The following is a 20549-nucleotide window of genomic DNA, read 5'->3' as shown; positions in this document are numbered from 1 at the left end:
ATGTAGCTATAAGCCTCAGAACAGATGCTTATAACACTAACATAACTGCAGTAAATGTCTGCATGACATAGCACCACAGTGTTTACATGGTTAAAGAGAAGACTGTTATGAACCAACGACAAATCACTAACACTGCTTTTCCACGTGCTCTTCCACACTTTTGTTGAAACTAAATCTGAACGTTGCTCATGTAGCAAAACCGTTGTGTCCTTCTAACCTTCTGACTTCCCCTGCGTTGTGTCATCCCTCAGTCATGCAGTCAGGCTTGGCACATCTGTGTTTAGTGTTTAAGCCAGTGAGACATGAAAGCATTTCGCCTGTTATTCAAAAACACAGACACACACACACACACACACACACACACACACACAGAAACACATACACACACACACACACACACACACACACACACACACACATGAAAGCTACAGTATGTGCTGTTGCCTATACTTTAATCAGCACGACCAGAGTGGGTCACGCAAAGTTTTGTTCCTCATACCTCTACAGGTCACAGTTCAAGATGTTCCCACTGCAAGCTGCTACTCTCTGACTGATCCACACATCATTACATTGGATGGCAGGTAGGTAACTGGGGCATTGTGTTTAGCATGCTGTGTCCTATGTTGCTCAGTTGGTAGAGCATGTCGCTTGTTGAATTCCTAGGACCACCCATATGTAAATCACTTTAGATTTACGATTTATGTCACTTTGGATAAAAGCATCTGCTAAATGGCATATATATTATTATCATTAAATATTAGTGTGTTACGTACAGACTTGGAGACGAGAACCCACTTCACATCTAATTTCCCCCCATTCTTTTCCCCCCCAATAGAACTTCATGTACATTGACATACAGTGTGTTTAAAAAAAATTCTCATTTGCTATGCTTTTTTTTATAAAAAATTTCTGCCCCCACATTATTTGTTTTGGCTGATTTTAATGATCAAGAAGAGCTATTTAAATCACCACTCCACCTCCTGCTAACTGATTAAGTTCTTTACTGTAATTATTATTATTAACTATCCTCTCACAGGTCACTACATGAGAGTTTGGTCAAAGCTGGTACTTGAAAACATTGCAAAAAACACCCGCTAATCAGAGATAAATATGTTTAAAATGTTTTTCAGACCTAACAGGTCCGAAGGTGACCAGTCCATAACCTTCTAAATGGATATAACTTTTTCAATCCTAATTATTTTTAAATCATTGCTTCACCTTCGTCGTGTTTATGCAATCTCTAGTTCCCATAATCAAAAGCCCCTTTTTGCTTGATTAGATGGAGAAGTGTTTTTATATGATAATTATTGGAAACTAGTTCTTACTATTTATTTGAACTTGCCAGTAAAATAACTTTTAAATAACTTATTTGATGCACATGTTCAATTCTAACAAATTTTCGCAAATGTTTTCACAAGCAAGATGCACAATACATAAATGTTGTTTTGGTATTTTAAGTATGAACATCACAGCAATGATATCAGTCCAATTTATCAGCACTGTTTTAAGACCTGTTTCTCCCCACTAGACGCTATGAGAACCAGCAGACGGGTACCTTCGTCCTCTACAAGAGCCTCCACCGAGTGTTCGAGGTCCAGGCTCGTCAGTGGGACTGTGGTAGCCGCCATTACGCTGTGTCCTGTAACTGTGGAGTGGCTGCCATGGAGGGAAACGAGGTTGATTGCTTGAATTTTTATGTTATTTTTATTTTACCAAGTTAGTCTCATTGAGATTAAAAATCCATTTTACAAGAGACCTGGCCAAATCAGCAGCACAAAACGTTTAATACAGACACATTTACAACATAAAACACAAAGCACTACAGTTTAAAACCATCCATTTACACATTGAGCAGGCAAGATGCTTTGGGGAAATCACTGATTGATTGAATGAAAGATTGATAGATTGTGCTAAAAGTGCTAACAGAGGTCAAATGGAGGAATGAAACATAATCACTATTTTGAATACTAGTTGTGCTGTAAATGGGACTCAATAGTAAACTTTGTGATAAAAGCACCAAATTTGGCATAGAGGTAGATGTATGTACCCTGAAAAGATATAGATATGGAGCCACCCCAGATTTGGCCCCTGAGAGGGTGTGGCAGCCACTATAACAAAAAAAGTAATGAGCTTTCATTCAATATCTCTATACCAATTCGAGAGTCTCATCTTTTATATCCTCCTGAGAACCAAGGAAAATATTGTTTTTCCTAATCATATTTTTTGTGATTCAATAACTGTTTAGGGTTAAAAAAAAGCATCCTACAATTTCCACATTTTAATTTTAATTTTAATTTTTTATTTTACAGCATGTCCACTGTAGTGGACAACAGGATCATTTGAGTACGAAAAGAGACACATTTGGTAGATACAAATTTTTACAGAGTTCTTACAGATTACAGAGTTTTTATGAACTAAGAATACATACATTTTGGGCTGTAGATTGATTATTATCCAAGAATACAGACATTTTGATTATACAATACACATTAATCATTCTTGAATCCTTTTCCTTACATTTCGCAAGGATAGCTTTACTATTAAAGCTTAACACTTTGTTATGTCCATATCCTTTGATTGGTCCCCTTGAATCCTTTCAGTGTTATTTGAACAATGAACATATAACTAATGTGTAACAGATTTATTTTGGATTTTTTCCTTCTGTCAAACTGAATCCAATCTAGCTTTTTCCTTCACTCTTCATTTTGTTCTTAGTATTTTCTTTGTTAGTGGTGAAAGTCCTGGAAGCAATTTCTCTTTTTAGTAATGCAGAGGAACATCTTGCATTTGGTACATCTCATGTACGTCTTGCTCTTGCAGCCCTTATTTCTGCATCTTTCTGCATGCTTGGTATCCATCATCTCAGGCATGTGCATGGCTCCTAGTCTGCGCACAGATGGCTCTGGTTGTGGGATCCTCATTTTAGATGGTGGCTCATACTCATCCTCACTCTCTTCACAGCTGTTTTCCAGTTCCGGACTCTCCAACAGCTCCTCAGCTAGGAGTAGTTTGAAGTCCAGGTACTGATGTGTGTTCTTGGATGGTCTGTGCAGAGCTTTGCTGTCAGACTGGTATTGTATCCAGGAGTTGGTGATGGCAACATCAAAGAAGTGACTGATCACGCGCGATGTCCACTTCTTGGTCCTGCTTGACATACGATAGAAGCTAAGCATGCGATCACAAAGATCTACGCCACCCATGTTATCATTATACTGCTTAATTACTGCTGGTATTTTAACCTGGACCAGGTGCTTTTCTTTCTGGGACCATCTGGTACAGATGTCTTCTGGGTCTTTCCCATGTACAGTGGATGCCATGAGCACTGGTTTGTTGTCGAACCATTTTGTGATGGCCAGCTCAGGACTCTTTCTGGCCACTGACACTGATGTTCCTCTCCCCTCTTTTTTCAACTGTTTGTCTACTGGCAGCTGGCACAGCTTTGGGACACGGTTCTTCATTATAGTTCCAGTTGCAGGAAGGCCCTTTGCCAGCAATGCATCCAATAGATCTATGGTTGTGAAGTACCTGTCAAAGAATATGTGGCTTCCTGTTGGAACAGATTCAACCATGCGTAGAACTGCTGCAGCTCCAACTCCTAACCTTTGGACTGTAAAGGTATTCTTCCCTTGGTAGACTTCAAAATCAAGCATCAGACCATTTGGGGATGCAAGGACAAAGACCTTTAGGCCAGTAGGGTTTGGCTTGCCGGGAACATATTGCCTGACTGGACAACGGCCTGTGAATGGGATGATTTGCTCATCAATGCAGACCCTTTCTGGCTTTGCAAGGCTGAGACAGCCTTGGCGCACACGATCGAGTATTGGCCTGACTTTCCAAAGAATATCTGCCTTCTTTGTTTCCTCTGTTACAGCCAGGTCATTGACAATCTTGAGGGAATTTCTTATCCTGAAGAATCTATCCCTAGTCATTTTGCTACTTATGACTGGCACTTTAGTTTTGTTGGGCCAAAACATTTTAATTCTGGGATAGCCAAGGCAGGCCATGTGGACTGAAATGCCCAAGAAGATTTTTATTTCTTGTGGCGTGGTGTTCATGCACACTCCTTTGATTTGCAGCTCTCTTTGATTTGTGTATGTTGCCAAATCTTCAAAGACCTTGTTGTCAATGTACTGTGAAAAGTATTCAATTGGACTCCAGTCTGCACGTGTTGTAGGGTCATCTTGACACACAGGAAGCCCAGGTAACACAGGTGCAAATCTGATATGAAGGAAAAAAGAATAATAAATGATAAGTAATAACAGTTTAAATACTCAATGCAGCTGAATTTAAAATTGTGGAACTGCATCAAACATACATGTTACTCCTGGCCCACAGAGGGCGACGAGTTTCCTGTTCATCCCTGTCTGTATCTGTGTCTGTGTCTGCATCTGTCACTTCAACTGAGCCTTCTGCATTGTCTTCCTCTTCTTCATCACCGTTTTGTATCACTGGTTGAAACTTATCCTCATCTCTCTCATCATCTGACAACTCCAAATCTGAATCTCCCTCGACTATTCGGTAAAGAATTCTTTCTGCTTCAGTTCTGTTTCCTACGACAATGTGGAGTCATTATTTACATGAAGATAGTCCTGATGTCCACTATAATTGACATTCATAAAATGGCAAATCTTTCAAAAGATACATAATTTAGTTGCTATCAGAACTAAATATATGATTCCTAACACCTTCATGAACAAGAAAATATATGATTATCATAGTAACAAAACCATAGACAAACAATATTTGACTTACATCTCATCTTTCCATAAAATGTGCTTGTTACTTTGCCGTCCATTTTGAAAGGAAAGATAGAGGCGGTTCCCGGCCTCCCAGCCAATCAAATGACATATCACTGAAAAGCCCAGGATGTCCTCTGTACAGTACAGCAGGAATTAAGAGACTTGCACAAAATATTCCAAGAAGAGGGATGAAACTCAAATGTCCACAACAGTGGACATAAGTCAATGGGCGGGGTCTCAGGAGGATATGCAAATTGACCTGTGTTGATAGCCCATAGCGTTCCAGAGTTAGAGCTGAACGTCTTATGGCACTGGCGCCCATATCGCCTATATCGCCCATATTGGTGGCTCAATCGCCAATTTTTCAGCCTCTGAGTACCATAGAAATACAACACTTTGAATGAATAACAGACAAATGTTCATAACAAGTGGCTATGGATGAAATTGATCAAAGTATCTCTTAAAAACATGAAAAACATACAAAAACGTATATTTTGAAATATCACATTCGACTGTAAATGTATGATAAAAAAAATGTATATATATACTTATTTTTGGGAATTTAAACCATTTACAAAAGGTTCATAAAATAAAAAGTGATACTGCTTGACAGGCAGTGTCTCTTTGCAATCATTACCAATTTGGGGTAAAAGATTACCTCAATTGGCACTTTTAAGCAAAAAATATGTTGGCGCTTTTAGGGTAAAAAAAACCCAGATATACAGCTTGTAAATACAGTAGAAAACTATTAGGATAACACAAAACAGTCAATTACCTATTTTCATTTTGTGGTCCTTAAGGTGGTCACGCTGGACATGTGTAACGGTCAGCTTCAGGAGACCAGGCCCCAGCTCTCTCTGAAGAACCTGGGAGGATATAACAGTGGGTCCAGTGGGACCAGCGGCTCCAGTCAGTATCGGATCAAGATCCATGAATCTCACCAGGGGAAGAAAATTACAGTAGGTATTGGTTAATTTAAAGTTATTACTTTTACCAAGTAGGTTTACCCATTAAATTGTTGGGAGCATATATAGCTTGTGTGACTTTCTTTCTTTTTGTACAGTTTTCTCTCGTGTAGTCAGCACATGTACAAGCATTTTTGGGTATGCGTCAACTCATGCTTTTTTACTAAAGTCATTACCGCCACTTTTATGGGCTGTTTCCTCTCACTGTCTAGACAGGTTTGGGGATGTGTGAGTTTGTGAGCCCACTGAGCCCAATATTGAATGATACGACTTTTACAAGTCATGGAAAAACACCTTTCTGCTAGGGGCAATCTGCAACACTGTACGATTGATGTAATGGAATGTCCAACACTAGTTCTATAGATAGAAAGATTTGGAGATTGTTGTTGTTTTGAGTCCCTCTGTGTAGTATACTGATCCACGCAATAAAACATTGAGTGAACTCATTCTATAATTTGCATTAAGATCTGGCTTCTGGTTGTAATAAAGGTTAACGCATACTTTTATAATATATAATAATATTATAATAATATAATAATATATGACATTTAGCAGACGCTTTTATCCCTTTTTATTCCTTTTGTAGTTGATCTTTCCATCTGGGGCCTTTGTGAGGGCAGACGTCAGTGATTGGGGGATGAGCCTGTCAATCAGAGCTCCCAGTGTGGACTACAGCAGTACAATGGGACTCTGTGGGACATTCGACCGGAACGGTCACAACGACTTCCATGGACCTGATGGGACCACCTATGGGAGCACTGAACAAGAACGCTTTGTGGAGGAATGGAGGTAACTATTAATGATTCTATATAGATCTGTGAGGGGTCCCCTGAGCTTGTAACTGTTCAGTCACCCACCCCTGTCCTTTTGGTCATTTAGTTTGTAAGTAAATAGTTTTTCCATAATAACCTTGGGTTACCTTTTCTATTTTAGCTGGCATGAGAAAAGAAAGCCTTTATCAAATCCTGTGTTATCCCCAAGGCTTACTCTAATTCAGAGTCTGATGAGATAGCTCATTGTCTGATCCATATCCCTCTGTTTCTTCTTTGTGTCAGGCTAGCCGCGGGGGAGAGCTTATTTGACACCATGCCCCCTGTAATGGAGGTGGAGGAACTACGGCCTTTCTGTCGGTGTCAGGAGGGCTACAGCATGTCTCTGCATTTCGCCACGGGCCACACCGGAGATAGCCACTATAACTTTAACCCCTCGTCGCCCCAGCACCAGGCCCAGTGCCAGTCTCACGACAACGTGGATTACACCTCTGTCTTTCCCTGGGTGGACACTACCTCTGAGTACATTAAGAGCTCTGAGCCAGAACAAAGTGACCACCAGGGAGAGTCCATCCTGAACGGCCCAGCTCTGCCTATGGAGATACACAAACAGCCAAGTTCCGAGATGGTAGACTATGGTGGGTTTGGGGACCACGGTGATAAGAGTGAGCGAGAGATTGACAGGGAGCTCAGAAGAGACTTCCTGGTTGCCGTAGACGACATCAGGCCCAAGACAAAGAGACAGGTGTTAATTTTTTCCTCTCTTTTTGTTTTTCTTGTTGTATAGTGTCCTTGAGGTTATTTGAATGGCCCTTGATATTATTTAATAATTGTTCTATTGTTATTATTGTCATTATCGTTATTATTATTATTACTATTGTCATTATTAGGCGCTGTACGAGTTCCAACCCATCTTCACCTCTCAGTCCCTGAGCCAAGCAGACCTGGAGAGCTTAGCCTATTTCTTCCCTGAGGACCACCACCTGTCTGCAGAGCGACCAGTGGCCCAGCCCGTGTGGCCCACCCCCAGTGGGCTTACCTCGGTCAAGGCCCTGGAGGTGTGCCAGCTAGCCCTGGGGAACTCCACGGTGGGAACAGTGTGTAGAGAGCTGCTGGGCCGGAGGCTAGATGAGGCAGTGGACCTGTGCATCCTGGACCTGCAGCTCAAGGTATTTCTGTTTGTGTCTGCATCTGAAATGGCACCCTATTCCCTATATAGTGCACTACTTTTGACCAGAGCCCATAGGGCTAGGGAATATGGTGCCATTTTGGACACTACCATTGTTGATATTGTAACTTGTTAGTATAGGTCTTGTCTGTCCTTTTGTCAAGTCATAAATATGCATTTATATAGACAAATACCAATTGTACAGTATGCTCATGGATTTCAGTTTCCATTGACTGCTATGTGAGTGCAGTTAAACTTGAACTTCTTGAACTTGATGTTGTAGGATGACCTGGCCTGGGAGGAAGCTCTGGTGCCCTACCTGGAGAACGAGTGTGAGAAGAGGCTACTGGAGAACCGGACCCAGAGGGCCCTGGAGCTGGGGGGGTCTATGGCCAGGGTCGGGATGGAGGGGGTTGAGGGGATCGTTGGGACGGTACTCACCGCACTGCGCTGCCCCAACTTCTGCAACGGGAATGGCCAGTGCACTGATTGGGGTTGTCAGTGCTATCCTGGCCACAGCTTCTACGACTGCAGTCTGGCTATTAGTGAGTATTCAGAACCTATCTTCCCCTTGAAAGCTGCTCAGAGGTTGGGCATGTTGGCATCAAAATATCTTTAAATTGGATTTAATCAGTTTATTGGTCATGTTGTAGTTTAGTCTAAAACATTAGACTACTGCACTCTCAAGTTCTTTTTAATATTAGATACAGTGAGTAACCCCAATCTACATCCACATAGGAGTGCTGATCTAGGATCAGGTCCCTATGGTCCATATAATTATAATCTAAAAGGTAAAACTGACCCTAGATCAGTACTCCTACTCTGGTATTACATTTACATTTTAGTCATTTAGCAGACGCTCTTATCCAGAGCGACTTACAGTTAGTGAGTGCATACATTTTCATACTGGCCCCCAGTAGGATGCTGTTCATCACCAGGTAGGGGTCCGGGCATCCACCCGTGACCTCTCTCTGTGTGTTGTGTGATTTATAGTAGCTGATCTTGAATCAGGGTCCTAGGGGAACACGGCAGGGCGCACCAATAAATCCAGCTAATAGCTCAACTGATCCCAGGCGAGCATCAAGTCTACCCCTGGGCCACAGCACAGATCAGGGAGGGGAAATTGAAGGGGAATTGTCTCCTCTTTTGTGTTGATTTTCTGTCGTTCTGTTGTGGGGATAGCATCTTACCTTATTCAAGCAAATGCAACTGACTTCAAGAGTTTAATATCACTAATGACATTGTTTTCTGTAGAAAGTAGAATCAAACTAGAATCAAAGAAGGCAGACTTACTAGTACTGTACTTTATGCAGACAGAGTCAAAGTGACTTTTTCCAAATGTTAAACTCATTCTGGCAGGTATTATAAAACAGTTTGCTGCTTCATGACAATGTACTTGAACATGACCTCCCAATGCTATGACTTTGTGTCTGGCTGCTGCTGTATTTATTGCGACTGTCTCTGTGAATTTACTAACTGTGTTGTAGTCAAGGACAACGTGCCATTTTGTCACATCATACATTACCCTTGAATTGGTGAATCTTCCATTTTGGTTTGTCAGCGAGTGGGCTTGTATTGCACTAAACTTGCATATTGAGCCTTTCTATTTGGAGCTTCCTCATTTAAACATATTCCAGTCCTTCTTTCCACTCTGATGATCCCTCTCTCTTCTTCTCTCCCCTCCCATCCCTCTTTCCTCTGTCCTAAGGTCAGCCCGTAGAGTTGACAGACCTGGAGAACAGTGGTCTGTGTGACATCAGAGCATTCGACTGTCGCAGCGTACGGGTCTTCGGCCTCGGCTTCATCGACTCTCCCAACCTGGGCTGCCACCTCACACGACTGATGGTGAGAAAAATAACTCAGACAATGGTCACGGTCATATAAAGACACAGCCCAGAGTGTTGCTGTACTAAACACAGTGGGGAACACAGAAAACACAGACGGGATGGTGAAATCTCTCTGAGGATCCAAACCAGTCTTTTTTAATTGAAAAAGTTCAGCAAAACTATGGTGCTCTAGATTCCCTTTTCCGATCATAGGAGGAGGGCTCATTGCAGTAGGCCTTATAATCATCTCTCAGACAGACTGGTAAACTGCTAGTTCACAACAGGACTCCAATATCATCTATGTGAATAGGCAGAAGGTGGTGGGTGATTGGGTCTGTCTAACCAACCCAATATCACAGATTATTGTGAAATAGACACAATCTTTTCATGTGCAGTATACGATTTTGTATACAGTGCATTTCAATCACAGATAAAGACAGTAGGTTACTTAAGGCAGAAACGATAGGAGGGAGGTTGGTCGGGGAGGATGGGTTGGCATATAACGCGAACGTCTAGCAACCCAAAGACTGTGTGTTCGAATCTGATCACGGATAACTTTAGCATTTTCGCTAATTAGTTACTTTGCAACTACTTACTACTTTTTAGCTACTTTTCAACTACTTAGCATGTTAGCTAACCCTTTCCCTAACCCTAACCTTAACCCTTTATCCTAACTCCTAAACCAAACCTGTTAACTGCTTAGCTAGCATTTTAACTAACCTCAACCCCTAAACCTAACCTTAACCCCTAACCTTAACCCTTAGCCTAGCTAACATGATCCACCTAGCTAGACTAGCTAACGTTAGCCACAACAAATTGGAATTCATGTAATGTACACCAATGCGTTATCAAGAAAGAAAATTGTGTAATACACACCAAATGCGCTGTGATGAAAAACGTGTAATACACCTGTCACGAATTGTCTATTTCAAAATAAACTGTGATAGTGTGTTGGTCTAACAAACTACTACTCTACAGGCTGGGGTTCAGTCATTATCAACATTGTAATTAGAGACTTATCAATTGCTTACACATTAGACACATATTATTCCCATGCTCTGATGGTGGTCTATCTATCTATCTATCTATCTATCTATCTATCTATCTATCTATCTATCTATCTATCTATCTATCTATCTATCTATCTATCTATCTATCTATCTATCTATCTATCTATCTATCTATCTATCTATCTATCTATCTATCTATCTATCTGTCTGTCTGTCTGTCTGTCTGTCTGTCTGTCTGTCTGTCTGTCTGTCTGTCTGTCTGTCTGTCTGTCTGTCTGTCTGTCTGTCTGTCTGTCTGTCTGTCTGTCTGTCTGTCTGTCTGTCTGTCTGTCTGTCTGTCTGTCTGTCTGTCTGTCTGTCTGTCTGTCTGTCTGTCTGTCTGTCTGTCTGTCTGTCTGTCTGTCTGTCTGTCTGTCTGTCTGTCTGTCTGTCTGTCTGTCTGTCTGTCTGTCTGTCTGTCTGTCTGTCTGTCTATCTATCTATCTATCTATCTATCTATCTATCTATCTATCTATCTATCTATCTATCTATCTATCTATCTATCTATCTATCTATCTCCTCTAGTACCTGAATGGTGAGCGGGTTCCGGGAGAGAAGCAGAGGACCAGAGCTACCTTCCTGAGCTCCAAGGCTTTAGACTGTTCCATCCCCTCACTGAACAGCATGATGACTGTCAACGCTGTAGACTTTATGCTGGATGACAAACCCTACGCTCGCTGGGAAGTCAAGGTAAAGTTATGTACAGTATTTCCCATCTGGTAAAGTTAGCTCAATAAAGTTAATTCATTTCATCATTCATTTTACTAAAGCACATGGAAAGTCACCTCATTTCCTTGCAAGAAACTGTGATTATGGCTCACTTTTTCAAAGTCAACTTGAAGTCTTCCGCTTTGCCCTGTTCCTGACCTTCTCCTTGCCTGGTATATAGCCTATATATCATGTTCCAGCATGTCCCTGAGTGGTTTGGGATCGCTGTTTGTTTACTGCTGTATTAGAAGACATTAGCATAAATCTCAATGTAGGAGACAGAGCCGTGGGGCTTCTCTCCTCACCCCCAAGGTTAGCCCAAAGTCAGGTCTGCGTGCTGAAGTGGATGATGTGAGCCTGGGTTAGTGGGCTTAGTGGATGAGTCCAATATCACCTACCTTAGCCCTGGCTTTGCCATTAATCTACAAGGTTTAGGGGAGTTTGAGTCACCCGTCCCTTAGAAGTGTGAGGTATATATTTGTATTGGATGCTGTGAAAATGTCCAAGTGTGCATCAGCATGAATTTCAAATCCTATATCAATTTTATTTTTGAATTGTTTTAGTATATGAGCTTCAAACTTATGTAATCATATTAAATGATTTACTTAGCTAAACCACCAAACCATTTGACCATCCAAACCAAGCTCAAGACAAGGAAGCCCTCCTATATGATATGAATGTCTGAACTCCATTGGTTAGGACTAGAGTGTGTTGAGTGTTGGTTGGTTACAGTATTGTTCCTTCCTGTCTCAGGTGACCAATGACGGCTCTCAGTACAGTGAGCCCAAGGTGCTAACAATCTACGATGGTGTGTGCCAGGTGTGTGAACCAACCCACTCTGGACTCTGTAAGTTAAAGGTAACTACTATACACCACACAAACACACATGCATGCACAACCACACACGTACACACACACAAACACACATACTTTTCCCTTAAAAACCATGCAGTATTATGAAAACTCTTTACCACTGAGTAAGACATAAGATATTCCTATGAAGAGAAGTGAAAAACAGGCCGTCTCGTAATGTCTGCAGGGTACTTGTTGAACATGTTGTCCAACATGTTTAGTGAAGTATTGTTGTACATCTTTACTCTTGGGTTTACTGTACAGTGGAAACCAAGCTCTGGAATACCGGTTGTCTCTGGGATGACTAAAACAGACACTCACAACATCACTTTCAGAGCTCCCTACGTCCATGGATGTCTATTCTAAACGACAGATGTTATGAATGTCCTCCCCACACACAGCATACAGTACACACACACACACACTTACGCACGCACGCACACACACACACACACATACAGACACACACATTGGAACGCAAGCACACACACACAGGGGATTACTGTAGCTCCTGCCAATTATGTTTTAATAAAATTGAGTTACGTTCGGAAGAGATGGATTTGTTAGTGTTTGTTTTCTGTTCATTTCCTGCTGTGATCTTCTTCTATGGTCCCCAGAGAGAGGCTCAGATATGTCCTAGTGCTATAAATGGAGAAGCTCATATTGCCTGACACTTTAAAAATAGTTGCTTCATAAATGTGTACTAGTTCATCTCTGCACCTTTGTATTCCTATTTCTTATCTCAGTAAATGTAGTAACAGTGAATGTCTTTCTTTCTTTCTTTCTTTCTTTCTTTCTTTCTTTCTTTCTTTCTTCTTTCTTTCTTTCTTTCTTTCTTTCTTTCTTTCTTTCTTTCTTTCTTTCTGTCTGTCTGTCTGTCTGTCTGTCTGTCTGTCTGTCTGTCTGTCTGTCTGTCTGTCTGTCTGTCTGTCTGTCTCTTTCACCTCTCTCTCTCTCTCTCTCTCTCTCTCTTCTCTCTCTCTCTCTCTCTCTCTCTCTCTCTCTCTCTCTCTCTCTCTCTCTCTCTCTCTCTCTCTTTCTCTCCCTCTCTCTCTGTCAGGAGAGGACGTGTAATATAGATGGAATGTGTTTTGCTGAAGGAGACTCCAATCCCGCCAGCCCCTGCCTCCTCTGTAACCCAAACACATCCAAATTCACATGGTCCGTAAATGAAGGTAAATCAAATTAGTCTATATGCATACTCAATTGAAAATGACTGCTGAAAATTGTGGAACAAAATATGCTTGAAAAGTCTCAAACTCCACACTGATACAACAGACTGCAAACAGCTATGGTGATTGTGATTGGCATGTAAGGTTTGAAAAAGGATCAACATGTTGTCAATGGGATCAACATGTTGTACCTCTGACCTTCTCATCCAATGATTTTTGAGAAGGAGGCGAGGAGAGAAGACGCGAAGGATCATAGAAATGCAATTCAGATTCTCCCCAAGACTAAAGTGGAAGGTGACCGTCTTGAGGAATGAGGGAAGGAAACGATAGATAGCAGTGCCCTTGCCACAGTCATACATTTTCACTTGGAGGGGAGCTGACACACTGGTATAGAGAGGAGAGACACTCTCTCTTTCTCTCTCTCTCCCTCCCTCCCTCCCTCCCTCCCTCCCTCTTTCTCTCTCTCTCTCTCTCTCTCTCTCTCTCCCCCTCTCTCTCCCTCCCTCCTTCCCTCCTCTCCCCCCCGCCTCTTTCTACTCCTCCTCAGGTATATTTTCAGTCTGCCTACCCGCCTGCAGCACACCCACCCACCCAGGGCTACAGATGCTTCCCATATCTTTACGCCGCATGGTTCACTTCATTAACACCGTCTAATAGGGTAATAGGGATTAATAATGGACAGTCAGACAAGATTGATCATGATTGGCACAAGGCACTTTTGATGGAGTGGAGAGCTTTGGAGTTTTATGACTTTTATGACTCAGACGAAGTGATTCTCTTTTAGTTGAGTTATAGGTCAGGAAGTTTCATTTATGGGCTTTGAACAGATTTCCCTTTGAAGGTTATATTGTTGGATTATACTTGCAAACACACCCATGCACATGCACAAACACACACACACGCACAATAACACACACACGCACACACACACACACACATGAGAAAATAGTCTCTTAGTAGACCTTGCACAGGTTCTGTCTTTCTCTCTTCTTAGGGGCTGTGTGTTTCTGAAGCAGCCTGTCCCTGTGTTACTGTCTGTCATTGGGTCTCAGCTCTGAGGAAGGTGCCTGGTCCCATTAGCTGTGTCATCAGTCTCTGTCCCAGTGTTAGATCAAAGGAGAGCAGGCCATCTGCAAGGGCTCTGTTTCTATACCTGTCAGGACCTGTCTAACAGCACTCTGCAACAGAGGAGCCTGTCTTCACATGTCTCTGTGTCCCTGTAGAGAAACTGTACCCCTCCATCTCCCTCCTACCCTTCATCCCTTCCTCTTCCTCTCCCTCCCTCCCGCCATCCCACCCCTCTCTCTCCCTCTATCTCTCTCCCTTTCTCCTTCCCTCCCTACATCCCACCCCTGACACTAACGTGTTGTGACAGCCTTTTGGGGCGTCACAGTGTCAGTGATGCTGTCTGCAGTAGACTACAGTACACTAGCTCCCCCTCAATTCCCCTGTGTGCTCGGAACTACCCTATCAATAAGCTGGAGTACAATATGAATACTGCCTGTCAACCACGGTGGATAAAAAGAGAATACTTTCTTCTGTTTTATATTTTGTCTCTCCTTCTCTCTATCTCTCTCTCTGTATCACTCTCTCTCCCTCTCCCCCCTACCCCCAGTCAACCAGCCCCCCAACCTGCACCAGCCTCAGGGGGGCCTCAGCACCTTCGTGGGGGAGAACTTTGTGTTCCAGTTCACGGCTGCAGACCCCGAGGGCTCGGCGCTCCTCTTTCTCATGGAGCAGGGCCCTCCTGAAGCCTCGCTCTCCCCCGCCGGCCTTCTCATCTGGAAAGTCCATCCGGTGGAGATGCAGGTGAAGGATCGGCAGAGCTTCGAGTTCACGCTATCCGATGAGTGCAATGCCCAGAGCAGCTACACTGTCGAGGTGAGAGAAGTGGGAGGAGAGGGGGGCAGGGGGGAGAAAAGGAGGGGGGGAGAGGGGAGGGGAGGGATGGAGAGAGGAGGGGGAAGGAGGTGGGGAGAGGGAGGGATTGACTTGTAAACAGTTTATTGAAGCTTCCTACCTCCCTCTTTCTCTCCCTCCCTGGGTGGGTGGTGCATCACAGTTTAGCCCCCAAAGCCTGAAAACAGACCTCAAACAGACCTCAGTCAACATATGCATTCATCACGGATGTGTCTCTCTCCACTCCACAGCTCCACACATGCCTATCCTCTGTTGACGTGATGTCTGTCTGCTTAGAGCTGGAGAGGACACTGGTTACCATGGGATGTGTGTGACAAGTTTACAACCCATGGTTTTCACATTCCCAGGCTCATGCCCATAGTTGGTCATGTGGTAATAAAACAGTTTACCCCAAAGCTGTGAGACAACTAAAGTATCTGCAGCTTACCTAGTGAGCCCAGGTCTGGCTTGACACTGACAGTAATGAAGAAGACAGTGATATGATGCTGATAATCAACTCCCATGGTATAAAACAGTAATACAAGGCTCTCTTTCCATGATTATCAGAGAGCTGGAAGCAGATGGTGGTTTTCTGACTGAGGGTATTGTGGAGTCAGAGTAGGTATTTATCTCTTTATTAGCAGTGAGAAGAGTTGACGATCTAGGGAAAGTGAAAATGAAAATAGCCATACGCTGTGATTAGGCAGACCATATGAAGCTATTCTGTTCATATAACAGGCTGAGTATGATGGCATTTAATTGGCTATGTTGAAAGCTATGTATGTAACAGCAGTCTCTGTGTCCTTCTGTCTGTCCATCTGTCTCTTCAGGTGGCTGTGAAGCCTTGTGGGTGTTTGAACGGCGGGACGTGTGTGACCAACGTGGCCTTCCCGGCGGGCAGCGGAGAGTACCTGTGTGTGTGTCCCAAGGGGATAGGAGGGGGCCTGTGTCAGGAGGACATTGACGCATGTCTGTCGGCTCCGTGCGGTGGCGGGGTGTGTGATGATACCGTCGATGGATTCCTCTGTGAATGCCCTGCAGGCCTTAGAGGTAGGCTACAGGAACACACGAGAGCGCGCACACACAAAGAGAGAGAAACCCGTAAGTGTGTATTGACACTGCCAGAGATCTGATACATTTCCCCCTCCCCATTCACCACTAGCAGAAGCAAAGATCCCAGTTTTAGTGGTATTTGCACTGTATTCATAACCCCTGCTGAAAACACAGAACTGTGCTGCGGTGGGTTAACAAACAGTGGTTGGCTAGTTCCAAACATCCTGATCACTCCCTCTAGGCTGTGTGTGTAGCTATTAAGTGGTGAAAGGTCAGGGTTGAGGTGAGGTGAGGGTCGGGAGTAGCTGAAAATAGTGACGTGCGTTGAGGTCTGAGGCCGTGTAGGCACTTTCTATTGAGCCCCACTGGTCCCCGTCACTCACTCACACATGCACACACACTCATAAAGCAGATTTTTGCTATGGTGTTTATCGGTATGACACGATCACAAAGACAACCATCAAACAACCACAACCAATCATCAAACAGCATCATATAATTGGCATATACATTACTCTTACTGAATTTCCACGTGGGCGAGGATATTGGAAATTGAATCAAAGCCTATTGGATGATAACTTGTTTTTAACTAGGACATAGGAATTTATAACAGATTTTTTCCGAAATAACATAGGTACAGCAAATCCCCTTATTGTATGGGACACCTTGAAATGTGCCTTTAGAGGCCATGCAATTCAGTACTCATCTCGAAAACAAAAGCAATTTAGGTCAAAAGAGTCCACACTAACAAAGGAAATAGAAGGTCTAACAGAACAGATAGATAGCAATAAAAACTGTAACATAGAGGCTCAGAATAAATTAAGGAAAAACAAAAAGAAATGGAGAAACTTATTCAAGAAAGATCAAGTGTAATATATTATAGAAATAAAGCAAACTGGATGGAATATGGGGAAAAATGCACCAAATTATTTTTTTATCTTCAACATAGGAATGCTACCAAAAATAATTTTTTGAAACTGGTTACAAATGACGGAGTCACCCATGATTCACCAAATTATATTTTGAAGGAGGAAACAAAGTACTTTAAGCATATGTTTTCATTTCAGTCGCCTCCATCTCCTCTAACTGAAGCAAAATGTAGAGATTGTTTTTCTATTGATAATGTAACATTAACAGCCATACAGAGAGACTCATGTGAAGGTGAAATTACAGAGGAGGAACTTCTGGATGCAATTAAAGACTTTAAGTCCGGGAAAACTCCAGGGTTGGAAGGCATACCAGTTCGAGGTATACCAAACCTGTTTTGATATACTCAGAGGACCATTATTAGCATGTTTTAACCACTCCTATTTAAATGGTAGATTATCAGACACTCCAGAAGAAGGCCTGATTTCATTATTACTGAAACAGGATACAAGTGGAAAATATAAAGATCCAGTCCATTTCAAAAATTGCCGACCCCTTACACTTCAGTGTTGTGATTGTCACGACCCGGTGCGAGAAACAGTCACTAATAATTGTCAGAACCCAGAAGATGAGGCAGACACAGCTGTACTGGAGATGGTGGTTTAATTAAAGAACAAAATCTTCAGGCAAAGAAACTAAATCCACAATGTCCAAAAATAAAGCCAAGAGGCACAAAGAGGAAAACCTCCAAAAAACAAAAGAAACTCCACAAAGTGGTAAAAAACAGCAGGGAAAAACAAACCTCAAAAGACTACTCAAACAAAACACAAAAACTAAACCAGAGAACCTCTGGAAAATCCCACCAGAGAAATATCTATATAAAACAAGGCTTGGGCTGGGGCTGGGTGCTAACTTACAAACACTGAGCAAGGAACTGAGGAACACACAGGGTTTAAATACTAACAAGGGAATGACCTACAGGTGCAAACAATAATTAGAGCAAGAAAAACAAAAGGTACAAAAAAGGTGCAATGGGGACATCTAGTGACCAAAACCCGAACAGTCATGGCCAAAACCTGACAGAATCCCCCTCCTAGGAACGGCTCCTGACGTTCCTACCAGCCTTCTCAGGGTGGAGGGCCCTGAACTGACGAATGAGGTCAGGGTCCAGTATGTCCTTGGCAGGAACCCAGGAGCGCTCCTCGGGACCGTAGCCTTCCCAGTCCACCAGATACTGCCAGGACCGCTGCACCCGGCGGGAATCCAGTATCCGGTGGACGGTATAAGCCGACTGGCCACCGATGACACGGGGCGGAGGGGGAGGTCTGCCTGCCGGGATAAGGGGAGAAAAAACAACAGGTTTTAATAAAGAAATGTGAAATGTTGGATTGATCTTAAGTGATCTGGGTAAGTGCAGGCGAAAAGTAACGGGATTGACTCTCCTGGCAATCTTAAAGGGACCGATGAACCTCTGGGACAGCTTGCGAGACTCCACCCGTAGTGGTAGGTTCTTAGTTGAGAGCCATACTCTCTGGCCGGGGTACAGGGTAGGACCGGGACGGCGACCTCTGTTGGCTTGTCGTTGGTACTGCTGAGAGGAACGCAGAAGATTAAGACGTGCCTTCTTCCACGTAAGCCGACAGCGTCTGATGAACCTCGAGGCTGAAGGCACTCTGACTTCTGCCTCCTGGTCCGGGAACAATAGAGGCGCATAGCCAAACTGACACTCATGCGGGGACATACCAGTGGAGGAGGAGCACAAGGTGTTGTGCGCGTACTCGGCCCAAACAATGAAGGATGACCAAGTGGACGGGTTGTTGGAAACCATGCATCTGAGGGTGGTTTCCAGCTCCTGATTCATCCTCTCAGTTTGGCCATTGGACTCCGGATGGTACCCTGAAGATAAACTGGCCGTGGCCCCTATGAGTTGGCAGAAGGCCTTCCAAAACCTTGAGGCGAACTGGGGACCTCTGTCGGAAACCATATCTTGCGGAATCCCAAAGACTCGGAACACATGGTTAATCACCAACTCAGCTGTTTCCTTGGCAGAAGGTAATTTGGTCAAAGGAACAAACCTGGCCGCCTTAGAAAACCTGTCGATGATGACTAGGATCGTAGTATTACCATGGGACGGAGGAAGGCCAGTAATAAAGTCCAACGAGATATGGGACCAGGGTCGGTGGGGAATAGATAGAGGGTGAAGGAGTCCTTGAGGGCGGAGGTGAGAAGATTTGCCCTGGCAGCACACGGAACAGGCCTTGATGAAAGTGGCAACGTCTTCTTTTATGGTGGGCCACCAGAACTTACGCTGGATGAACTCCAAGGTGCGGCCTACGCCCGGGTGACAGGTGAGGCGAGAGGAGTGCCCCCACCGAAGGACTTGGGACCTTGCTGCCTTGGGAACAAACAACCGATTAGCAGGACCTCCTCCAGGGCCCGGTTCGATGGCTTGAGCTTGTTTCACGGTATCCTCCACTTGCCACGAGATCGGAGCCACGATCTTAGCGGCCGGAAGGACAGTCATGTCAGTATCTTCTCGAATGGCAGGAGAGTAGATTCGTGACAAGGCGTCCGGTTTGAGATTCTTCGACCCGGGTCTATAGGTGAGGATAAACTGAAATCGGCTGAAGAAAAGAGACCATCGAGCTTGTCTGGCGTTCAACCGCTTCGCCTGCTGGATATACTCCAGATTCTTGTGGTCCGTAAGCACTTGAAACGGTTGAGAAGCCCCCTCGAGCCAGTGTCTCCATTCCTTCAATGCCATCTTAACCGCTAGGAGTTCACGATCCCCCACATCGTAATTCCTCTCGGCCGGGGTAAGCCGGTGAGAGAAGAAGGCGCAAGGATGAAGCTTCTTGTCTTCACCCCTCTGAGACAGGACAGCTCCAACCCCAACCTCTGATGCGTCTACCTCCACCACAAAAGGTTCATCCGCCGTTGGTAGTGTCAGGATGGGAGCAGAGAGGATGCGCTGCTTGAGTCCTTGGAAGGCCGTCTCAGCTTCTCTTCCCCACAGAAACCTTGTGTTGCCACCCTTGGTTACCGCCGAGAGAGGGGCTGCCACCGAGCTGAAGTTCTTGATGAACTTGCGGTAAAAGTTGGTGAAGCCCAGGAAACGCTGAACTTCCTTAACGGACTTGGGGGTGGGCCAATCCGCTACCGCCTCTACCTTCTTGGGGTCCATCTGGACTCGTCCGGGTTCCACTATAAATCCCAGGAATTGTACTCGAGAGGAATGGAATTCACACTTCTCCGGCTTAACGTACAAATGGCTGTCTAGGAGGCGTTTGAGCACTTGTCTGACATGCTTAGTGTGTTCTTGAAGGGAGCTCGAAAAGATGAGGATGTCATCCAAGTAAACAAACACAAAGATGTTAAGCATATCCCTAAGCACATCGTTTATGAGCGCTTGGAACACAGCCGGAGCGTTGGTCAGGCCGAAGGGCATCACCGAGTATTCGTAGTGACCAGTAGGCGTGTT

At 43.9% G+C, this 20549-nt stretch overlaps 1 protein-coding gene across 1 annotated transcript in view; it reads left to right on the top strand.

Annotated features, from left to right (window-relative positions):
* LOC311112285 (von Willebrand factor D and EGF domain-containing protein) overlaps positions 1 to 20549 on the top strand; it is a gene marked incomplete at its 5' end in the record, with an annotated part of 64299 nt that overhangs the window by 19519 nt on the left and 24231 nt on the right. The window contains 13 exons of the mRNA XM_084155340.1: positions 508 to 581; positions 1529 to 1676; positions 5540 to 5698; positions 6291 to 6493; positions 6760 to 7219; positions 7365 to 7643; positions 7926 to 8187; positions 9351 to 9487; positions 11043 to 11207; positions 11979 to 12083; positions 13138 to 13252; positions 14865 to 15130; positions 15979 to 16198. Of these exons, the coding sequence (XP_084011466.1) occupies positions 508 to 581; positions 1529 to 1676; positions 5540 to 5698; positions 6291 to 6493; positions 6760 to 7219; positions 7365 to 7643; positions 7926 to 8187; positions 9351 to 9487; positions 11043 to 11207; positions 11979 to 12083; positions 13138 to 13252; positions 14865 to 15130; positions 15979 to 16198 (2593 nt within the window). The remainder of the gene's footprint in view (positions 1 to 507; positions 582 to 1528; positions 1677 to 5539; positions 5699 to 6290; positions 6494 to 6759; positions 7220 to 7364; positions 7644 to 7925; positions 8188 to 9350; positions 9488 to 11042; positions 11208 to 11978; positions 12084 to 13137; positions 13253 to 14864; positions 15131 to 15978; positions 16199 to 20549) is intronic.

Source organism: Coregonus lavaretus (genome assembly GCF_964263955.1).
Source record: "Coregonus lavaretus genome assembly, chromosome: 38".
Classification (NCBI taxonomy): Eukaryota; Metazoa; Chordata; class Actinopteri; order Salmoniformes; family Salmonidae; genus Coregonus; species Coregonus lavaretus.
The sequence above is the reverse complement of the archived record's forward strand: the minus strand, read 5'-3'. Positions and strand labels throughout refer to the sequence as shown.